The sequence below is a fragment of the Podarcis cretensis genome (genome assembly GCF_951804945.1).
Source record: "Podarcis cretensis genome assembly, chromosome: 7".
Classification (NCBI taxonomy): domain Eukaryota; kingdom Metazoa; phylum Chordata; class Lepidosauria; order Squamata; family Lacertidae; genus Podarcis; species Podarcis cretensis.
Genome location: NC_137176.1, coordinates 87,512,533 through 87,533,419, shown reverse-complemented (window position 1 = coordinate 87,533,419; position 20,887 = coordinate 87,512,533). Strand labels below are relative to the sequence as shown.

The 20,887-nt window shown below is 42.0% G+C and overlaps 1 protein-coding gene across 12 annotated transcripts in view; it reads left to right on the top strand.

Annotated features, from left to right (window-relative positions):
- Window positions 1-20,887, top strand: part of PTK2 (protein tyrosine kinase 2) — a 202,166-nt gene that overhangs the window by 148,077 nt on the left and 33,202 nt on the right. For 7 of the 12 annotated variants that reach the window (XM_079984198.1, XM_079984199.1, XM_079984197.1 and 4 more), the window contains 9 exons: window positions 1,913-1,969; window positions 3,203-3,223; window positions 4,296-4,393; window positions 6,474-6,558; window positions 8,985-9,085; window positions 11,032-11,147; window positions 13,417-13,517; window positions 14,376-14,465; window positions 17,401-17,605. In XM_079984198.1, coding sequence (XP_079840324.1) covers window positions 1,913-1,969; window positions 3,203-3,223; window positions 4,296-4,393; window positions 6,474-6,558; window positions 8,985-9,085; window positions 11,032-11,147; window positions 13,417-13,517; window positions 14,376-14,465; window positions 17,401-17,605 — 874 coding nt within the window. The remainder of the gene's footprint in view (window positions 1-1,912; window positions 1,970-3,202; window positions 3,224-4,295; window positions 4,394-6,473; window positions 6,559-8,984; window positions 9,086-11,031; window positions 11,148-13,416; window positions 13,518-14,375; window positions 14,466-17,400; window positions 17,606-20,887) is intronic. The other 5 variants (XM_079984190.1, XM_079984189.1, XM_079984196.1 and 2 more) reach the window with 1 other exon arrangement.

The following is a 20,887-nucleotide window of genomic DNA, read 5'->3' as shown; positions in this document are numbered from 1 at the left end:
GATTCCCACACAGCAGGGTTGGTAGCACAGAGTTGGTCTGGCAACGGGCCTGGTGCCACTCTTAAAATTAACATTACTTAGTTCCCAGTGAATTACCGTATTTTTCGCTCTATAGGGCGAACCGGATCATAGGGCGCACGTAGTTTTTTGGGGGGGAAATAAAGGAAAAAAATTATTTCCCAGCCCCAAAGAGCAAAGAAGCCAAGACAGCGAGCAGGATCCATCCCGCTGGCTGTCTTGGCTTCCTCTTTAGCCATGCACAACCTCTCCAGCCGGGATAACCTGAATAACCTCCCGAGCTTCTCCCGCCCCCAGCCCCCAGAACGGGTCCAGGAGCAGGGGCGAGGTTACGTGCAACCTCGCCTTCGCTCCTGGAGCTTGCTGCTATCCGTAAACCTTCGGAGCCCGGCGGGAACTCCCGCCGGGCTCCAAAGGCTTGCGGATAGCTGCCCAAAGCCCAGGGTGTGCAGCGCTGCGCTCCCAGGCTTCGGGCTGCAGGCTGCTATCCGCAAGCCTTGGGAGCCCGGCGGGCACTCCCGCCAGGCTCCGAAGGCTTGCGGATAGCTTCCTGAAGATTGGAGAGCGAGAGGGGTCGGTGCGCACCGACCCCTCTCACTCTTCAGGCTTCAGCGAAAGCCTGCATTCACTCCATAGGATGCACATACATTTCCCCTTCATTTTTGGAGGGGGAAAAGTGCGTCCTATAGAGCGAAAAGTACGGTACTTCTGTATAAATTTTGAATAATCTAGACAAATATAAGCCATCAAATTCATTTGCAGATGGAATTTACAATTATTATTTATTAAATTTGTATACTGCCCTTCGTCTGTAGACCTCAGGGCCGTTCACAAAATAAAAATACAGGATTAAAAGTACAAGATACACAATGCAGAATAAAAACAAAAACAAACCTTCAACCCCCTTCCCCGTCCCCTCTCCCCTGTCCCACAAACAATTCAAAATGTAATAGGATGTTAATAGCAAGATTGGTTTGAAGAGGAGTGTTTTCCCCTGGTGCCTAAAGGTATATAATGAAGGTGCCAGCCGAACCTCCGTGAGAAGACTATTCTACAAATGGGGAGCTACTGCAGAAATGGCCTGTTCTTACGTTGCCATCTTCTGGATCGCTTGTGAAGGAGGCACATTAAGATGATGATGATGATGATTTCAGGGTCTGTAGGGTCACATGGAGAGAGGCGGTCCGTGGGGTATTGCAGTCCTGAGCCTTTTAAGGCTTTTTAGGTCAGAATTGGGCCCAGCCAGTGCAGTCAGGCCAGGCTTGGTGTAATATGCTCAAAACTGTCTTGCCCCCGTGAGCAACCTGGCCACCTCAGTGGTTTCATGTAGATGTACAATCCATCTTTCTGTTTTTGTTTTTGTTTTAAGGGAACAGATCACTCCATAGTGTGCTAGACTGAGACTAAACATCAGGCTCTTGCTGCTAGTGGATCCTTCATCCTCAAATTGTTAATAATGCATAAGATATACAAAGTTCTTGCTTGTTTGCACCTCTTAGAAAGGGTCTTGATTTATATTCCTGTCCCACACCATTGGATTATAATGGGCCTTGTAGTTTGAAATTTCAATTGATGATACAGACAGGACTTAATTCATATTTTGACTAATAGAACTAAATAGGGGAACTGTCTACTATTTAATAAAAGATGCATTCAAATTGTCTCTAATGTCTGAAAAACAAGTCTGTGTGGTGTAATGTAGTAGGCAATGAGATCATCTTCATTTCCATGAATAACTTGGTGCATGGGGAAGCTTTAGTCATGGTGGCCTAAGCAGATTTGTGTGAAGATTGAAAAGGCTACAGGTTTTTGCTTTTTAAATGGGAAAGGGAGCAGCATCCCTACCCCCCAAACTGTCAATCCTCCTACAAACTCTCTGATTCCTTCCTTTCAGAAACGGATGACTATGCAGAGATTATAGATGAAGAAGATACTTATACCATGCCCTCAAGTAAGTAAAATGTTCATTCTGGAGCTTGTTGTATTCATAAACTTCAGAACAGCAATCAGCAAGCCGTTTGCAATCAAGCCAGTTGAGATCCATTGGCTTCAGTTAGTTCAATTGGTTTTAGGTAACTTGTTGGTCAGAAGATCGATACATTTCAAAACTGGATGGCTTTAAAAGGGAAATGTTGTGGGCAAGAATATTCTTATAGGATTTACATTCTGTTTTCTTCTTCTATCTGTGCTTGATTCATGAAACAAAGCTAACAATTAAACACCCTAGTAGAAATTAAGGGGGGGTGAACCCATCAGGATAGAAAATGAAGAACTGTAGACACCACGTATACCATTAAAATTTAAAATGCTTGAGGAAAAACTTAGTGTGGTATATCTGTTGTTAGCTTGTACCATTTCAGGGGAGTGCTCAAAAGAGTTGAATGATTTCCCCACATTGGACGTCTGCAGCTAGCATGCCAATGGCAGACCCTGTTTATATGTTGAAGGAGTATTTGGGGGGAGCATTCAATCGCTTGAATCCTGCCTGCAGTCTGAAATACAGCCCAGTGACAAACAGCATTGCATTAATGGGGCTTCGGCTTGGCTGCTTTAGTGCTAAATTCAGTCTTGGATATTGTGGCACTGGTCGACTTCAGAACTTGCCTAGACAAGCCAGGTCCATGAGTGCTTCTGTCGCTTCCCTCTTTCTTTTTTTCCTTTTGTGAGACCAGATGTGTGCTAGCCCCTGGAAATATCAGTTTGCAAGTGCAAGTTTTCAGCCTCCTCCCAAAGGAGGGAAAATGGCTGTGTGAACTGCTGAACTTGGATCTATGTAGGCCACCCTGGAAAGAAGAGTGGACATGAATGTAATAAATAAAAACCCCTTGCAGGGTTGGGTGTGGGGCTGGTTGGATGCTTCTATTGTTTTGGGCCATAGTAACGAGAGAGGGTAGATCTCAGAAGTGAGCATTGCATGTTCTGAAGCCCTATCCTAAAACATGCTGCACTTTGGTAATCCCTGTTCCCAGCCTTCATTTGCAATGACATCTTTGCCTCTCTTGGGTCATGAAGATGGTAGCAAAAAGAAATTAAGATTTTATACTTGTGGGGCTCACACTAAATTAATATACAAAGTCTCTGTGTCTGTGGGTTTTAAATATTAGAAGTATTTTCCAAATGTTTTATGAATTTGAAGAAGCTATTTCTAAGGAAGTGTTTGATTTTTCTCTTAATTGCACTGCAGAAAGCTATGGAATAGATGAAGGTAACAGGAGATCCTTTAATAATCTCTGTGCTTGCAACTTTGGAATGATGTGATGGTGTCTTTTTAAAAAAAAACTTGACTTTATTAATATAAAATATTAATTAGCTTGATTGTGAGAATTTAGCCAATATATTTGATAGCTTTGGGATTTTAAAGAGGACAATGCATTAGTCAATTAAAAAATGTGTAGGACATATTAAGCCCATTTTTATCGTGTGAGCTGTCCTCACTTATTGTTACAAATACTGTACATGAAGTGTTATAGAATAAGACCTAAAGTACTTGTTTTGGAGGTAGCTGGCAGCAGAAATGAGAAATAAAGCATGTTTCCAAGTAAATAAATGAATTGATTGGAGATACATTGCTTCATGCTCTAGGAAACCACTGGTTTTCTTAGGAATATGCAGTAAACTATAGAAAAAAGTAATAAATAATGCACAATCTCATTATGTCAGTTTTGCATCAAATATCACCAGAATTTAGGTGTTGCTTTTGTAAATATCTGGTTCTTTTTATTATCTCCTTCCTTGCACCTCTTTAAAAATACTCCAGGCTGATTTGGTGTTTAACAGTGCAATCCTGTGAATGTTTACTTGGAAGTAGGTCTCACTTGGTTCAGTGGAACTTTCTCTCAGGTAATTGTGCAAAGGATTCCAGCCTCAGGCACCCAAAAGACAATATAGCAGAGAACTCTTAAACATACTGTTTATGGAGGCTAACCCGTATAATCTAGGCTACTTGCATTTCTTTCCATGTGGTCTTGTAGGTCATAATCCAATTAAGATGTTTTAATTATATTTATTGCATTAATAATAACTAAACACATTGGAACTAATTCAGTACGTCTGGATTTCACAGCATTATTTTCAGGGTTTTCATTCGAACAGTTGTTTAAGAGGATTCTGCTGTGCAGACCGTATTTTTATAGATTGCGTGCAGCAAATTCTAATCTGTTTTTCAAATGCCAATCATTTGTGCGGCTTACTTTTGAATTTTTTGGCATCTTGTGGATTATTTCAGCTGAAGGCTTTTCATCAGTAGATTGACATTTAAATGGATTCTGTTTCAATAGCCAGGGATTATGAGATTCAGAGAGAACGGATTGAACTGGGACGCTGCATTGGTGAAGGGCAGTTTGGAGACGTTCATCAAGGAGTTTACGTGACCCCCGTAGGTATCCTTAATGTTTTCATGCTTTTTCATAAAGTGTATTCTCTTTCTTGTAATTATGCGTTCTGTGAAAACACTGTGTTTCATATACATTTGGTGGATAAACATTTATTATTTTATCCAGTAAGAGGAGTGAAAGAATCATAGAACCATAGCTGTCAACTGTCCCTTGTTTGGAGGGAAAGTCCCTTATCCCAGCGCTGTGTCCCTTATTGATGATGTCCCTTAAATTTCCAGGTTTCAAAGGAAGCAGCTCCTCTCCCTCCCTGCCTACCGGCCAGGGAGGAGAAAGGCTTCAACTGTGTTGCTTGGCTGTATTGCTCACCCAATAAGGAGTCTAAGAACGACTGGGGGGTGGAGCTTGCATACCTTGTGCCAATCAAATCGGCTGCGTTGCCTTTGCTCAGTGCTTCCCAGCGGAGAGGTGGCGGTGGTTTTCCTTGCTGCATCCCCTTTGCTGGGTTGCTGAGCTGTGGGAACCACCACTTGAGGCTTCGTTTGGCTGCTGGCTGGGCTTTCTGCCTTTGGCTCGGAGGGGCTCAGAAGTTGAACATACCTGTGTCCGGAAAATCTCTTTATTTTGGCTGCTGATTCCTTATTTTCGAGGCTACTGGTCCCTTATTTTCAAATCTGTAAGTTGACAGCTATGCATAGAACTGTAGAGTTGGAAATGACCCCCGTATGGGGATTTAACCGTCAACCTTGGTGTTATCAGCACCATGCTCTAACCAAGAATTACAAAGGAGATCCACCACCTTTGTCTGGAGCCAACCTCTGACCTGGGAAGTGAAATATCATTCTGTCTTACTGCTTCACATGGCTTGGCAGGGATAGAATTCTTTAGTTTGGGCTTTCTGATTATTTGTGGAGCCTTCATTATTACTTGAAGTGCATGACATGTGCCTTCATTCCTATTCATGAACTTGTATTTGAAGAAGCTAGAAGTCTATGGTACCTTGTAAGTCAAAGGGTACAGGGCAGGACAGTAGTTCTTCAACACCACATTTTGGGATCTACCCGGGGGGGGGGGGAGAGGAGAGAGAGAGAACTTTACATAATGTGGCTAAATATTGCTCGTGTTAATCTGTCCAAGCCTACATGTTTGTACCTGTGTCTTCAAATAAGTTAGAAGCAGCCCTTATAATTCGTTGTCCATCAAAATACTTGTTTGATATCATACACAGCCTACTGTTACTGCTGCACATTTCACACAAAAATTGAGGTAATTTGTATACAGGTTCCATTCCCCACCCCCCCATATGTGAAATCACATAAAATGGGGAGAACCCTAGAGAGTCCTTCTGGAATGGGTAGGATTTCCTTGCAAGGTGGCGGATATAAATAGATACAGTGGTACCTCAGGTTACAGACGCTTCAGGTTACATACGCTTCTGGTTACAGACTCCGCTAACCCAGAGATAGTACCTCGGGTTAAGAACTTTGCTTCAGGATGAGAACAGAAATCGTGTGGCAGCGGGGGGAGGCCCCATTAGCTAAAGTGGTACTTCAGCTTAAGAACAGTTTCAGCTTAAGAACGGACCTCCAGGACGAATTAAGTTCTTAACCCGAGGTACTACTGTATTTGGGTTTAAAGTGTGTGTGCTTGCACGCTTGCTTGGGTGCAGACACGGAGACACAAACATGCCGTTGCAGGGGGAGTTTTTCATCACTCACTAAAAGTTGTGTCAGTTTGATTTCTCATTTTCTTAAGTTGTCTCAAGTTTGGACAAAGGTGGAGGAATAACCCAGAAATGTACCAGTGGATGCAAGTCTGCCTCCAAAATGACTCACAAGCTCTGTGTTTTTCAAAAATATTACAGAGTGAGAGAATGCTTAGCAATGATTTGTTGCAAATATGTTTTTAAAAACATTTAAGATGTGTTCTATGCAACATTGTTAGAAACAACATTGCCAATGTATATGAATTAATTGAATGAAAATATACACTTGTAACTTACCATGATTTCTTGCAAAAAACAAACAAAAACCCTCTCTCATAGTTGTTGGTTATAGTTCCAAAGAAACAAATATTCACAGGAGGTGAGCATTATTTTTATATTGTGGTTTTTCTGTCTTTCAGGAAAACCCTGCCATGGCGGTTGCAATCAAAACGTGTAAAAACTGCACCTCAGACAGTGTGCGAGAGAAATTCTTACAAGAAGCCTGTAAGTTCTAAAATCACTTCCTCTTTACATTTCAGTAAGCCAAGGTGGGGAACGTGTATCATATGGCCACAAAATTTAAGATGCTCTTATAATTCTGAGATCCCTGCTTTTATTCAGTTATCTGTTTTTGAGAGCAAGTTTTCTAGCCTTCATTCTTTGTTATGTTGAAAACATAGTAGCATTAAATGATGAATTTTCAGAGTCAGAGGTATGTAAATAATGGCCCAAATTCATCATGAAAGCTGTAAGCTGACTTACTCTGAGCATTAAGTACACAAACCATCCTGAAACTAAAAGGTAATAAGTATTTTATATTTTTACCATATCACCAATTTTATAGCACTCGTGAAGTGCCATGTTTTATGTTTTTTGTGCTTGCAACATCTCTGGTAGGTCATTGCAGCACACATTTTATTAACGGAGAACAGAATCTGTGGCCAGCTAGAAAGTGAACTTTATCACCACACTTTCATGTAGCTTGTATATTATGAGGCAGACCAATTCTGGTTCATGCTGCTGACAAGTTGAACCATTTGCGGCATGTTGAAGTTGTTACCCTAGCCTTTTCTGGGTTCCAAGCCAATGTCTGTGTTTTTAATAAAGCAATGCCTCAATTTTGAAAATAAATGTGGGAGCAACTAAAGAGGCAATGTGGCCATATGCATTCAGATTTTCCAGAAGGGGGCCTTGGCTTCTTTACAGTTTATAATGTAGTATAATGAGAGGGCAGCAAATAACACCAATATGCCTCAGAGCAGCTTCCATTACCTAAAGCTACTTTTTCCACACTTTAAGCATAACCAAAGTTTGGCTCATGCTCAGGGGTTGCATAGATGCATAAGTTTTGTTTTTTAGAAAAAACTTAGCGTATTCATTATTTTGAGCTTTGCGTTCTATGACAGATTTGTGCAATTACTCTGTTCCTTTGCCATCAACCTTACATTAACTTGAAGTAGGGTTTTACTTACTGTATGCAGATATGTGCATATACAGATTGTTTTTAAGGCCACATATTTGAATTACTCTGATACCAATGTACACATAAAACCCTGAATTGCATATCAAGCCAAATGGATGGCTAGCACAGCTTGAGAAGCCGGGTTTCACTTTTTTATTTTCTAGCTGAATCTGCTGATACCAGAAATCAGGATTCTGCTGATATTAGAAATGACTCAAGTACTTTCTCATACTTTCCATCTGTGTGTACAAAACACACACCTCAGTTTGCTCATTTGAGAAAGGCCATGGAGTTCCACACCTGGTTGTCTTGAGTTTTCAGTTCTTTCCTGCTTTCCCTCCCCCTAACTAACTTGGAATTAGATGCTAATTTGGGGGAAGCTTTGCTTAAAATGAAACTGGAGGCACCTTGGATTGGGCCCAGAAATGAATTGGCAGCCAGTACAGCTGTTTTAAAACAGGGGTTATGTGAGATCTGGAAGGAACCACAACCAGCAATCTAGTTGTAAAGACATTGCAGTGTTTGACGCCAATGGTCCTTGTCAGGAATAACACTGTTCTCCTCACCCCCGCATAATCTAGCAACTCTTCAAAACCTAGACATATAGAAGCTGTGGATTTGATTCATAAATCTAGGATTTCAATAAACAGTTTAATCAGAGGAATAAGACATATAATTTGTAACTGCGGGAAAAGCATGAGCAACCAATATAAAACTATGTTTAATAAATGTTTTAGGAATGTTTCTCTGCCCGTTCTGAGATAAAAGGCTGGTGTTCCAGGTTCAGCTATAGAATGCTGTCTCTTCCACAGCATGAATAAATAGATGCACATTTTAGCAAGTGTGAGGTGTTGCTGTTTTTCTGATGAGACTGATAATAGAGCAATTATGCTCATAATAAATAAGATCTGATAAACACCAAAGCACCAAATGAGATTTTCTTGTGGACTCCATACACATGTCAGTGCTAAATTCTATCACCACAGTAATAACATTATGAATCAATCCTAACTAGTTAACTATTCTTCCTCCTCCCTTTATGAAGGATAAATAGCTGAATTATTCATAAACATTGTGACTAGATAAGAAATGCTAAGGTGTCTTACAAAGAAGAAGAAGAAGCAGCTGAGCTTCAGTATTACTCTACTTATTTTACCACAATGCCTGGTACTAATTTTCTAGAGGATCTCAACCCAAACAGATTTTGTTGAGTTGGAGTACCTGGTTTAGTCCTATTGAAAGACACTGCTGACTTACAGTGGAAATATCAGTGGTGCTAAATTGCCACCTGTGATGTGCATTCATGTTCAATCTGTATTACATGAAGTGCTTCTGACGCTTCCGATTTCTTAGTCCAGAGTTTGTAACTTGAGTTCTTGTTCCCAGAAGTGTCATTAGCCCACCACCCTATCCTCTTTGAGATCACAGTGTGATTCTTAACAACAAAGCTTACTTTTCTCCATTCTAGTAACTATGCGTCAGTTTGATCATCCTCACATCGTCAAGTTGATCGGCGTTATCACAGAAAACCCCGTCTGGATCATTATGGAGCTCTGTACGTTAGGAGAGGTAGGAAAAGTTTGGCAGCTTGTTATGCCTAAGTCTTGCAGATGTTTTATAAAGAGATTTGGGAGGACTGCTTGTTTTGCCAGCCATGTATTTGCTGCTTGAATATTGCACTCCAAGACACTCATCAAAACTCTGCAGCTGCACAGTTTGGGGTTCAAATTCAACCCTGGAGTAATCAGGCCTAGCTGTGCTTGTGATGGGAGATTTGCACCTATTTACCCTGGTGCTGTTTGACTCATAGTCCTCAAAGGGGTTCTTTGTAGTTAAGCAGAGAGTGGAACTGATAATAAATTAAAACTTTCATACATGCTGTGCACAAGATGTGTATTAATGGATAACAAGTAAAACCATATTACCCTTGAGAGAGAGCTATTCCTAATAGATTTGCTTGAACCAGGTTATACAGTGGAATTGAGAATTGAACTAGGGTAACTGTTATGTGTAACAGATTGCACAGCTCAGTTCCCTTCTAATGCTTTAGCATTATTGTTTGAAATTCTATTATTATCCCCTTAATGCTGTTCCCAACAGCTGCCGGCAACCTGTTTTCGTCTTCCTTCTTTTCCCCAGAAATGCTTTGATTCATATTACTTGTTAAAAAAATACTGAAGTGATTGCTGTATTTGCCACTTCCTTCCACCTGACAAATTAATATTGTAAAGTGGAGGAGCGGGGGTTTCAATTCAGTGCTGTCAGCCAAATGCCACCAGTTTGGCTATATTGTGGGCTGTAGCCCAGTCCAGTGCTTTTGCTGCAGAACTGGGTGGACAGGGCTCATATCTGCCTTATGGCCTCTTGGTCTCTTTTCACATCTTCTGCTAAGTGGTGTTTGGGCATGGGCATGTTCAGGAATGATGGGAGTTGTAGTCCAGCGACATCTAGAGAGCCACAGGCTTCCACCCCGCTCTAAAGAGTCAAGCAAAGACCAGGCAGTAAACAAGAAATAAGAGTCTCAGTGGGTGAAAGTGATCATCAGGCCCCATCATCCCAGGGTGAGGCATGAAGGAAGTAGTGCAGCAACATTCTTAAGACCCAGGGAGTCTTAAGGTGAGGTAGGGATCACAGCAGAGGGTTGCTGGTTGCCGTGTATCTATGGGAATGGGGCTCAGGCAGAGCTCAACAAACCCACAAGAACAAGTAGGAAGAGGCCTGTGGGAGCATTCTGGTGGACATTGTGGGAAAAGGGAGCAAGGCCTGACTTTTTTTCAAGGGTTTCCAAATGCCTTTGGCAGGATAAATGCCCAACAGTATTGTAGCCCAAATGTGGCCAATGAGGAGGAAATACCGGCATGAATGGGGAGACTCCCAAGTTTTGCAGAGGTAAAAGAACTTGGGGGGGGGGGAGAGAGACTAAGGCTCACCCCCCAAAAAAGAAAAATTAAGACTGGGTATACTTAGTAGTCAGGGACGCGGGTGGCGTTGTGGGTTAAACCACAGAGCCTAGGACTTGCCAATCAGAAGGTCGGCGGTTCAAATCCCCGCAATGGGGTGAGCTCCCGTTGCTTGGTCCCTGCTCCTGCCAACCTAGCAGTTTGAAAGCACGTCAAAGTGCAAGTAGATAAATAGGTACTACTCCAGCGGGAAGATAAATGGCATTTCCGTGCGCTGCTCTGATTCGCTAGAAGGCTTAGTCATGCTGGCCACATGACCCGGAAGCTGTATGCCGGCTCCCTTGGCCAATAAAGCGAGATGAGCGCCACAACCCCAGAGTCGGTCACAACTGGACCTAATGGTCATGGGTCCCTTTAACTTTACCTTTATACCTATTATAGTCACTGAACTGCTGGTTTCTGTCTGGAGCTTGGGAGACAGAAAATGGGATTGTGTTGAATATTTTGGAACAATAAATAAAAGCACCCCGGACAGCAACATTTTGTCACAGACCCCACTTATTCATTCAGCTATGTTTTTATTTTGCCTGAACTTTCTCTCTTTCATCCATAAAGCTGCGGTCGTTTTTGCAAGTAAGAAAATACAACTTGGATCTGGCATCTTTGATACTGTATGCTTATCAGCTTAGCACAGCACTTGCCTACTTAGAGAGCAAACGATTTGTACATAGGTAAGACATCTTCAACCTGCAAAATTTTAGTTTCAGACCCCCAAATGCATATGTTTGTTTGTCTTCTTTAGCAGCCAGACTGTTTGGCTATACTGCTTAAAGATAGGAGAAATGTTTTGTTATCTAGAACTGCATCTTCACATTGGCTTCTGGGATAGCCGCATGAAGCCTCCTCAGGGCAGCAGGATGAAGGCCCCCCGTGCCCTGAAGAGGCTTTGCGCGGCTAAGCCAGAAGCTAGAACAGCAAGAGGGAGCGCTGCGCAGCGATCCCACTTGCTGTTCTGGCTTTGGGGATAGCCGCGCAGCCTGCATTCGCTCCATAAGACGCACACACATTTCCCCTTACCTTTTAGGAGGGAAAAAGTGTGTCTTATAGAGCGAAAAATACGGTAATTTATTAGAACTTAATTTACTGCATAAATAAAAATACTCCCAAGTTTAGAATAAAACTTTGAAGTTCCAAAATTCATTTGCTTGTTCCCTCTGTTCCCCTGTTGGGGATGCAGCTGCACTCAAGAGACTTAGTGAAGAGTGACACCTGCTGGACTGCCGCTTTTTAGTATTTTAAAAAAATATTTGCAGCAAGTGAGTCTGCCAAGACATCTTCTGGTGATTTACAAATGCAATTTTGAAACCCTTTCAAAATGTGAGAGCTTATCAGCAGTGTTCTTAAGAGCAGGAAGAACTATACTCATGCTGTTTTCTGCTGCAATTAAACTGAAAACCAGTAGAAACAACCCCTCAGATTTCTAAGTAATAAGAGTGAATAAAATGTTGCATTAAATATGGATGACAGAAACATCTGGATGGCACTTGGTTGGCAAAGGCTACTTTAGTTTGTTCAAAGTACTCCATATACTCCATCTTGTAATCCTCACAAAATCCCAGTTAGACCTGAGAGTAAAGCTACCTTCTAAGTTTATGCTGGAGCTGAGATTGAAACTGGGGGTTTCATGAACAATAATTTGGGAAACAGGAAGTGTAAGCTCCCCACTGTAGTGTTAAAATGCATTTTGCACTTCCTCTTTGGTGTGAAATGCAAGCTTTTTTCACCATGAGGAGAAATGGGAGAGTTCTGATTTATACGGTGAGAGAGCTCTGAGCAACAGAAATTTGGAAACTCTTGTACTTCCCAGTTGTTGTGATTCTCCAAGCACCTGCTATCACTCAAAGGCACATGAGTGGATTGGTACTTTACTAGCTTAAAGAATGGGCTATAATTGCTCTTCATGTTGAAAAAATTGTGTGTACGGTAGAGGCAAGAGTCTGAAACTAATGAAGATTTTGTAATTCAGCTTCACATGGATAGGGCAAGATCAGCAGAGAGGCGCCCTAGATTTGAAGGTGTTGCACACACTTAACATAAAGAAGGTCTCAATTCAGTGAATTACAGTGAATTTTTGGTAACAGGGCAAAGTCTGACTTCTGCAGATGGTTATCCTAGAGGAACATCGATTTGGCTGGGCATAAGGTAGCTTCTTGCATACAGTGGTGCCCCGCAAGACGAATGCCTCGCAAGACAGAAAACTCACTAGACGAAAGAGTTTTCCGTTTTGGAGGTGCTTTGCAAAACGAATTTCCTATGGGCTTGCTTCGCAAGATGAAAATGTCTTGCGAGTTCCTGCGGGGTTTTTTTCCTTTCCCCCTCCATTTTTCTAAGCCGCTAAAAGCTGCTAAGAGCCGCTAAACCGCTAATAGCGCTAATCCGCTAAGCCGTCAATGGGCTTGCTTCGCAAGACGAAAAAAACCGCTAGACGAAGAGAATCGCGGAACGGATTCTTTTTGTCTTGCGAGGCACCACTGTACTCACATTGTTTTCTCTGTGGATCCTAAACAGACTTTCATATACTATGTTGCGTGTGCACCGAGTGTGGACAGGGTGGTAGGCTAGTGCTGCTCCAGTCCGTTGTGTCACTGCTGCTTACCAGGGAGTAGAAGGGGAGGGGTGGCGTGGTGCAAACACACTGGCAAGAGCACCAGATTGACTCCACCAGTGTCTTTGAGCCACAGTGCCCTCGCCCCTCCCCTCCCTTTTTGCCTAAGTTGCAGCAGTGTGACCTACTGGAGGTCAGGTGAACAGGAGCAGCCCTCCATGCTGTCCGATACTGGTAGTGCACTTGTCATTTCTACCAGGAGAGATAACTTGGGTTAGTAAGGGAGAATGATGCTAGATTTCAGTGTGATGAAATGCACAGAATATTGCTAATAGTCAAAACTTTTGATGCCTTAAATTTATGTGAAAGGAAATAACTGTTGTGTCCTCTGGCAGGGATATTGCTGCTAGAAATGTGCTTGTGTCCTCCACGGACTGTGTGAAATTAGGTGACTTCGGTTTGTCCCGGTATATGGAAGATAGTACATATTATAAAGGTAAGAAAGGGGAATGTTCAGCAAGGCATGGTTTCTAAAATGTACTCAACGTCATTGTATTTACTAAGTCAGTTGATTTTAAGATGGTACATGTGACATAATACAGAACCACAGTGTAATGGCAAGTAAAATCAAACCCATCCCAGTTTAAAAAATAAACCAATGTTGTATAAATACATTTGGAAGAAGCCAGTAAAATGTTATTTCTGCAAATTATTCTGCTTTGCAGCTTTCTTAAATAAGTAACCAGATTTTATCTGCCCAATGACATTCAGCACCTGTCGGTTTAAAATATCACACTTTCCCTAGAATTGCACACCTGATTTATTTTAATGGAGAGCTAGGGAGCCAAGCTGCATGCATTCTGCCCTCTTGCCCTCTGTGGTGTATGTGGAACAAAAATCCAGATTCTGGGCCAGCCTAGTGAAAAACAAGGCCTGTAAACTTGGAAGAAGTCAGAGTGCATGTGAGTACCAAAGAGATCAGATGGCAGAAAAGCCTGTCGCAAGGCAGTGGCTTAGCAAGTCAGGGCAGAGGAGTGCAGCAGGAGATGAATAAACAGCAACCAAAGGGGCATCATAATCAGCAATACAAGTGGCTCAGTGCAGCTTGACCGTAACATTAGGTTTTTAGTCTCTGCTGTTACTTATACTCCTTTCATGAAAGTACAACTGTGAGGCACCTTCCTTGGTCTTCGTCTTTGTAATTGACGCTACACTCTGAGAAGCACGGCACAAAAGGATCTTTACAAATGGCCAGGAGAAAGAACACTGTGTATACTATTGAAGATAATCAGCTGAATATACTTTAGCATTAGCAGTTAACGGGTCTTCAGTAGTCGTGATTTATACCTTCCAGCTTCCAAAGGAAAATTGCCTATCAAGTGGATGGCACCAGAGTCCATCAACTTCCGACGTTTTACCTCAGCCAGTGACGTCTGGATGTTTGGTAAGTGATGATGAGCTCCATTTATAGGGTTTTTTTTATGTGAACCACTTACAGGCTTTCATTTCCCATATATTTCACACTGACAAGTTCCCTCCATCCTTGTGGAAGGATATTAAAGGATTTATGGGGTGCAATGTACCTCTGGATTTTGCACACAGACCTACATACATTGCATCATTCTGCTGCGTCCATGTCAGTGAGGCTGGGCAACCTAATGACAGGGTGGAAGGCGAATTTTGCTTTTACTGTGGCGTGTGATTTACTTTTCCCATAGGAAGAAATGATGAGCATTTGCGTATGTGGGAGCAGGGATACCATTGCCGTTTGGGCTTCATGGTGGCCCAGTAACTGAGAGTCAGTAAATGGGTTGCCTTGGGACATGCCTTGTCTCTGGACAAGGTCTCTCCCTCCTGAAAGGTTCAGAATTGTAGTCTGGAGGTGCTGTTGGATCAACCATTGCTCCTGGATTCCATGTTGGTAGCTGTAGGCTGGAGTGCCTTTCACCTGCTTTGGGTGAAAAGCCAGATACCTAGTATAGCCCTGGCCGTTGTTAGACATGCTTTGGTAGCTTTCATATTAAACTTTAGTAATACACACTATGTGATGAAGTTGCTTTGTTAAATGACTCAGAAGCTTTAGCTAGTGCCGGATGTGGTGTTCTGCCTTGCATATGTTGTTTATCTTGAAGTAGCTGCTGTAGAGTAGCTCCTGATACTCTGCAACTCTCTCCCAAGAGGAATTTATTCTTCCTTTTCTGTCTTTACAGAGATGGGTGAAGACAGGTTTTTCAGGCAGCCTTTGGTGTATTGATTCTGCTTCTTGTGGTGGTTCTGCTTGTGTTCATTGATGTTGTTGTTTTACTTTACTTTGCAAGCTGCTGTGGCGTTTTATGAGTAGCAAAACAGCATAAAAATGGCAATACTGATTAGTGGAACTCCACCCCCTCATCTACAAAGCCCGATCCTTGGTTATCTTGTCCATGCTAAATTGTGATGCAATATCAGTGGTTCTTGCTGTAGGTGTGTGCGTATGTGTGCACATACGTATATACACAAACATTCATTCATTCACAAACACTCATTTATACTGTACAGTGGTGCCTCGCAAGACGAAAAGAATCCGTTCCGTGAGTCTCTTCGTCTAGCGGTTTTTTCGTCTTGCGAAGCAAGCCCATTGACGGCTTAGCAGATTAGTGCTATCAGCGGTTTAGCGGCTTTCAGCGGCTTAGTGGATAAGCGGCTTAGTGGCTTAGAAAAGGGGGGGGGGAGGAAAAAAACCCCGCAGGAACTCGCAAGACATTTTCGTCTTGCAAAGCAAGCCCATAGGAAATTCGTTTTGCGAAGCACCTCCAAAACGGAAACTCTTTCGTCTAGCAAGTTTTCCGTCTTGCGAGGCATTCGTCTTGCGGGGCACCACTGTATAGACAAACAAAGGTGTGAATACAGCTAGGCTCTGGAAGTTCTTAAATTCTTCTGTATTTATTTCTGTACTTGGCAAGAGGCAGGAGAGGTTTCATCCCTTGTAATAAGCTGAGCATATGCCAAAAGGGGTGGGTTGATATCAGCTTCACTGTGCTTAATAAAAGCATGGTGCAACAAAAACAAGCTCATTTCTTGGTACTTTTTGGTTCATAATTATTTTTATATTGCAGTTGGAGCATTCTTTCTTCAGTAATTTATTTTTTAATTGGTCACAGGAAAGGCATTGTGGGTAGAAAGCCCCAGCTATTAACAGCTCCTAAGGCAATTTTTGTTGGATTACCCATGTTAAGCATAGTTTCGATTGAAACTACTTTGTCTCTTGGTTCAGCTTTTTTTCTTTGTTGAAACTTAACCTCAGACTGAAATACTGTCAAGAACCGTCCACAAGTAAGAACAAGCCTGTGGGAAATGTGGAAAACAAGGATTGCTTATTCTTTATCATTATGACTAGGATGGTGAAGTTTAACAGGCTGATTGATTAACCAAAAATTTAGTTGAATGAGTGGTCAAGGCCAGTTTGAGTAAGTAGGGCTGAAAGTGTAGAGCACACTTCTTTTTTAAGGCAGCTTTCGGTTTGTGATAAGTTAATAAGAAAGGGAAGTATTAAACATGGCCTTTTAGTGTAGTAATGAGTATGTTTCTTAAAGAAAGGTACCATTTCACACTTCTTCAGCACTTGGGGGGGGGGGGGAATCCATTTTGAGGCTTTGTTAATATAGATTAAGTTGAGCTTTTTATGCCAATGAAATATGTTAATCAATTTACTTCCTTCGTTATTATAGTGTTGTGTTTTTTTTAAGTTCAACTTTTCTTCTAATAAAGCAGGAACTTCTGGCCAGACTTGCCCCACCAGACGTTCCCATTTGACCTGCCAGGCCATTTTGGCAAGCCATGTCCACCTGTCCAAATCTTATATGTACTTTCCCACAGTACCCTCATCTTGTCTAGATTAAGCCCAGACAATATGGTTGAAAAAACGTAGCTTGTTGGGTTTAGATTGGGAAAGTAGATACGTTTTGCCCCTTGGTATCCCAGCAACTGTAACCCTGTCTATTCCGAGAATAGGCTTTATCCTAGATGTGTCTGTCTCCTCCAAAAATGGGAGTGCACACATAAGTAAGAATTTCCCTTTTTACAGTTAATCTAGTATATCTTTCCTTTATGTGGTTGGAGCATAAATTCCATGGTGAATATTCATGGTTCAGAACAACAGATAGGTAGTCTGCTGAGGCAGATTGCTGAACAAAAACGCAAGTGTTTGTTGAGAGGTTGCACAATTTCCAACTCATTATTGCTAGCTATTGTTCAACAACTCATTCACCCCTTTATCTGTATGCCTGAGAAAACAAATCCTTTCAAAACTTTATTAGCTAAGTCTTTAACCTGGCTGATAATTTCCCCCCAAATACTCTTGTTTCAGGTTAACTGCTCACTTTTTGTTTTCAATTTCCCAGGTGTGTGTATGTGGGAAATTTTAATGCATGGCATAAAGCCCTTTCAAGGAGTGAAGAACAATGATGTGATTGGCCGCATTGAGAATGGCGAGCGGTTACCAATGCCTCCGAACTGCCCTCCCACTCTGTACAGCCTTATGACCAAATGTTGGGCATATGACCCCAGCAGGCGGCCGAGATTTACGGAACTTAAAGCTCAGCTGAAGTAAGAATCGCTTTCTTGTCTGCTAGCATCTCATGTTATGTGCTAATCTTGTTATGTTAAGATATTGGCTTTAAAGGGATTGTGTTTGTGAGGGAGGAGGGTGGAGCGAGGGATCAATGGCATTATTTTGAAATAAAAATATGCTTGTTTGTGCTTAGGATATACCGTATTTTTCCATGTATAAGATTAGGTTTTTTTCCTAAAAAATAATGTCCAAAACTTGGGGGTGTCTTATACACGGATAGATTCCCGCCCCCCATTTTCTTAGATCTGAGTCCCCCAAAATACATGGGGACATCTTATAGATGGAAAAATATGGTACCTATTTTAAACAAAAGCATTTTTTAAAAAATAATAATAATCTTGGAATATTTGAATCAAATATTTGGTGTGACTAACTATTCTGTTTCATAGCCTCCCATCAGTATATATTATGTTTGTCAGTCCCATTGAATACCTACCAAGTGCTACTTCCAGAATGAATTCACCTTCAGTCATCTTATTTCCTTTCCCCCACGGTTTTACTTATCTACCTTTTTTTCATAGAATCTGTGGTTGTTATCCTCCCCCTCCTTTTTATTATTTTTGTTGTGGAGGGTGAATTTGAATATACAGTCCTGCAGCTTGACTCTTGGGAGCATGTGAATTTGAAGGGCTCAATAGGCACTCCAACCCCTTTTACAACTGCTTTGCAGATAGTACCCTAAATTCTCACTTTTCTGTTGCTTAAAATAGTGTTCACCTGGCTTTTTTGTTAGGGCTTCCAAGACAGTGGCCACTAATAGTAGTGAACAGTATAACGATATAGCACACTATAAAAATAACAAAAGTAAAAACAAAAAGCCTTTAGAAGTCCCCTCCTAAAAATGAATAAAAAATGAGCACAGTCACACAGTAAAAACAACCAGTCACTGTCTTTGTAAAGGCCGTCTGAACAAGCTGTTTTGGGATGAGAAGTGTTAGGGTCAGGCCAACTCCCCCTTTGTCCCATAGGAGGTAATTCGGTCCTTGTAGTGCCTCAACCAGAAAGAAATTGTTCCCACGTGCTTGGTGTAGAGACATGGTGTAGGGTTTCAGATACTGAGTGAACAGGTAGAGATGTACAGGATGAGATGAATTGTTAAGAGGTGCTGAACTCCCTATATTCTAGCTAAAAAGAGACTGACATTTTCCGTACGTGTCAAGAAGTAAACACTGCTTCCTGTTTCACCTGAACAGGCGGAGTAGAGGATTGCTGTTTCTTAGAAGAACTTTTATATTTTTCACAAGTCTTTTTTCTCCCTTTTCTGGACAAAGATTCCTTGGCTTTGCTTTCACTCCATAAAGGCTATGTCAGCCCTTTTACTTGCAAGGGTTGAAAATTCTCTGCTGGTGATGCAACCTTGGGCAGTCGTAGAGCACATTTCAAATATTTTATTTCCATGCCCTTGGAAACCAAATTTTTTAGAAGCTTTGCTTTTTTGCATCTCCTGTTGACTAATTCACACTTTTGTGTGTGAATTTCCTCACATAATGTGAGGAAATAAATATAAATTAAGAAACACAACTATGTCCTACTACACTAGTCTAAAGAACTTTGAGAAGATTTCCTTCTGTTTAGTAATACAACAACATGTAATTCCCTTTTAGGGCATGGACAAGGTTCAAGGGTTATTGTGGCTAGTTGGATAATGGTATTTTCCTGAAAAATGCATTCTGATGGCTATTTCAAATAAAATGTCAACTTTGCTAAGAAAATTAGTTGAATGCCTTCAAGCTGTTTAAGATCTGGCAGGGTAAGCTGCAAGACAAGACATGCTTCGTTACTTACTGTGCAACAAATAACGTTCAGTTTGGGAAAAATATGGCTCAAACTGACTTTCCTGACCTCCTGTGAATTCTAGCTTTAAAATGCTAAGAGTGCATTAGAACAGCTGTATAAAGGCACAGTCAAAAATATCTCCAGACGTTGTGCTGTTCCCATCTATGGACTGTCCCTCCCAGTGGCCAAACAAAGGCAGTTTTATGTGTTATTTTTAATCCTTCGCTTCAAGCAGATTAAAGCTTCTCAGAGTCATTTCCATTTCACACTCTTCTTTGTCAGGGCAGAGACAAAAACAACTGAGGATTGCCTTCATTTCAGCAGATCAGGATTTGGGGGCAGGGTTGCTTTGATGCTCCCTATTTTAAAGTCTTGCTGTAGGCTCCAAAATTGGGGGTTCATTTATCAGCATTGACTGGGAGTTACACCAGGAATCTGTTCTGAGAGTCATGGCTCAGTCTAGCTTTTAGATTTCCAAAATAATTAGAGAGTTCTTCAGAGCATGTGTGAAACCTTTACCACTGATGACCACAGCTGGTTTCCACATATGAATTTGGGACTTGGTTTACAAATCCTTTTTCAGAAGGCCACTTTTAGGAGGGAGCAGAGAATGGTAATGGGCAAAGCTCTCTTGAATGTCGCTTGCCTTATTCTGTACCCTATTTTTTAGGTCAACCACTGCCAACCTTGTGTTCTCCAGATGTTTTAGGCTGCAACTCCCATCAGTCCCAGCCAGGTCTTAGATTTGATCCCCAGTATCCTCAGGTAGAACAGGGACGCGGGTGGTGCTGTGGGTAAAACCTCAGCGCGTAGGACTTGCCGATCGCATGGTCGGCGGTTCAAATCCCTGCGGCGGGGTGAGCTCCCGTCGTTCGGTCACAGCTCCTGCCCACCTAGCAGTTCAAAAGCACCCTTAAGTGCAAGTAGATAAATAGGTACCACTTTATAGCGGGAAGGTAAACAGCGTTTCCGTGTGCTGCGCTGGTGCCGGCTCGCCAGAGCAGCTTTGTCATGCTAGCCACGTGACCCGGAAGTGTCTGCGGACAGTGCTGGCTCCCGGCCTCTAGAGTGAGATGAGCGCACAACCCTAGAGTCTGTCAATACTGGCCCATACGGGCAGGGGTACCTTTACCTTTACCTATCCTCAGGTAGGATTGGGAAGACATCTGAAACCCTGGAGTCTGCCAGTCAGTGTAGACCAGGCATATCCAAAGTCTGTTTTGGGGGCCTAATCCGGCCCGCCAGTTGGTTTAATCTGGCCCCTGTGGCAGTTGTTTATTTTCTGTGGTAAAATCCTAAAAAAACCCTCAAGAACTTCAATCTTAAAAAAGCTCAAGAACTTCAAACCTAAACATGTTCACTTCATCAAATCTGACCCTCTTTAAAAAATGTTTGGACACCCCTGGTGCAGACCAACCTTGCTTTCTCCAGATGTTTTGAACTACAACTCCAATCAGCCCCAACCAGCACAGCCATGAAGA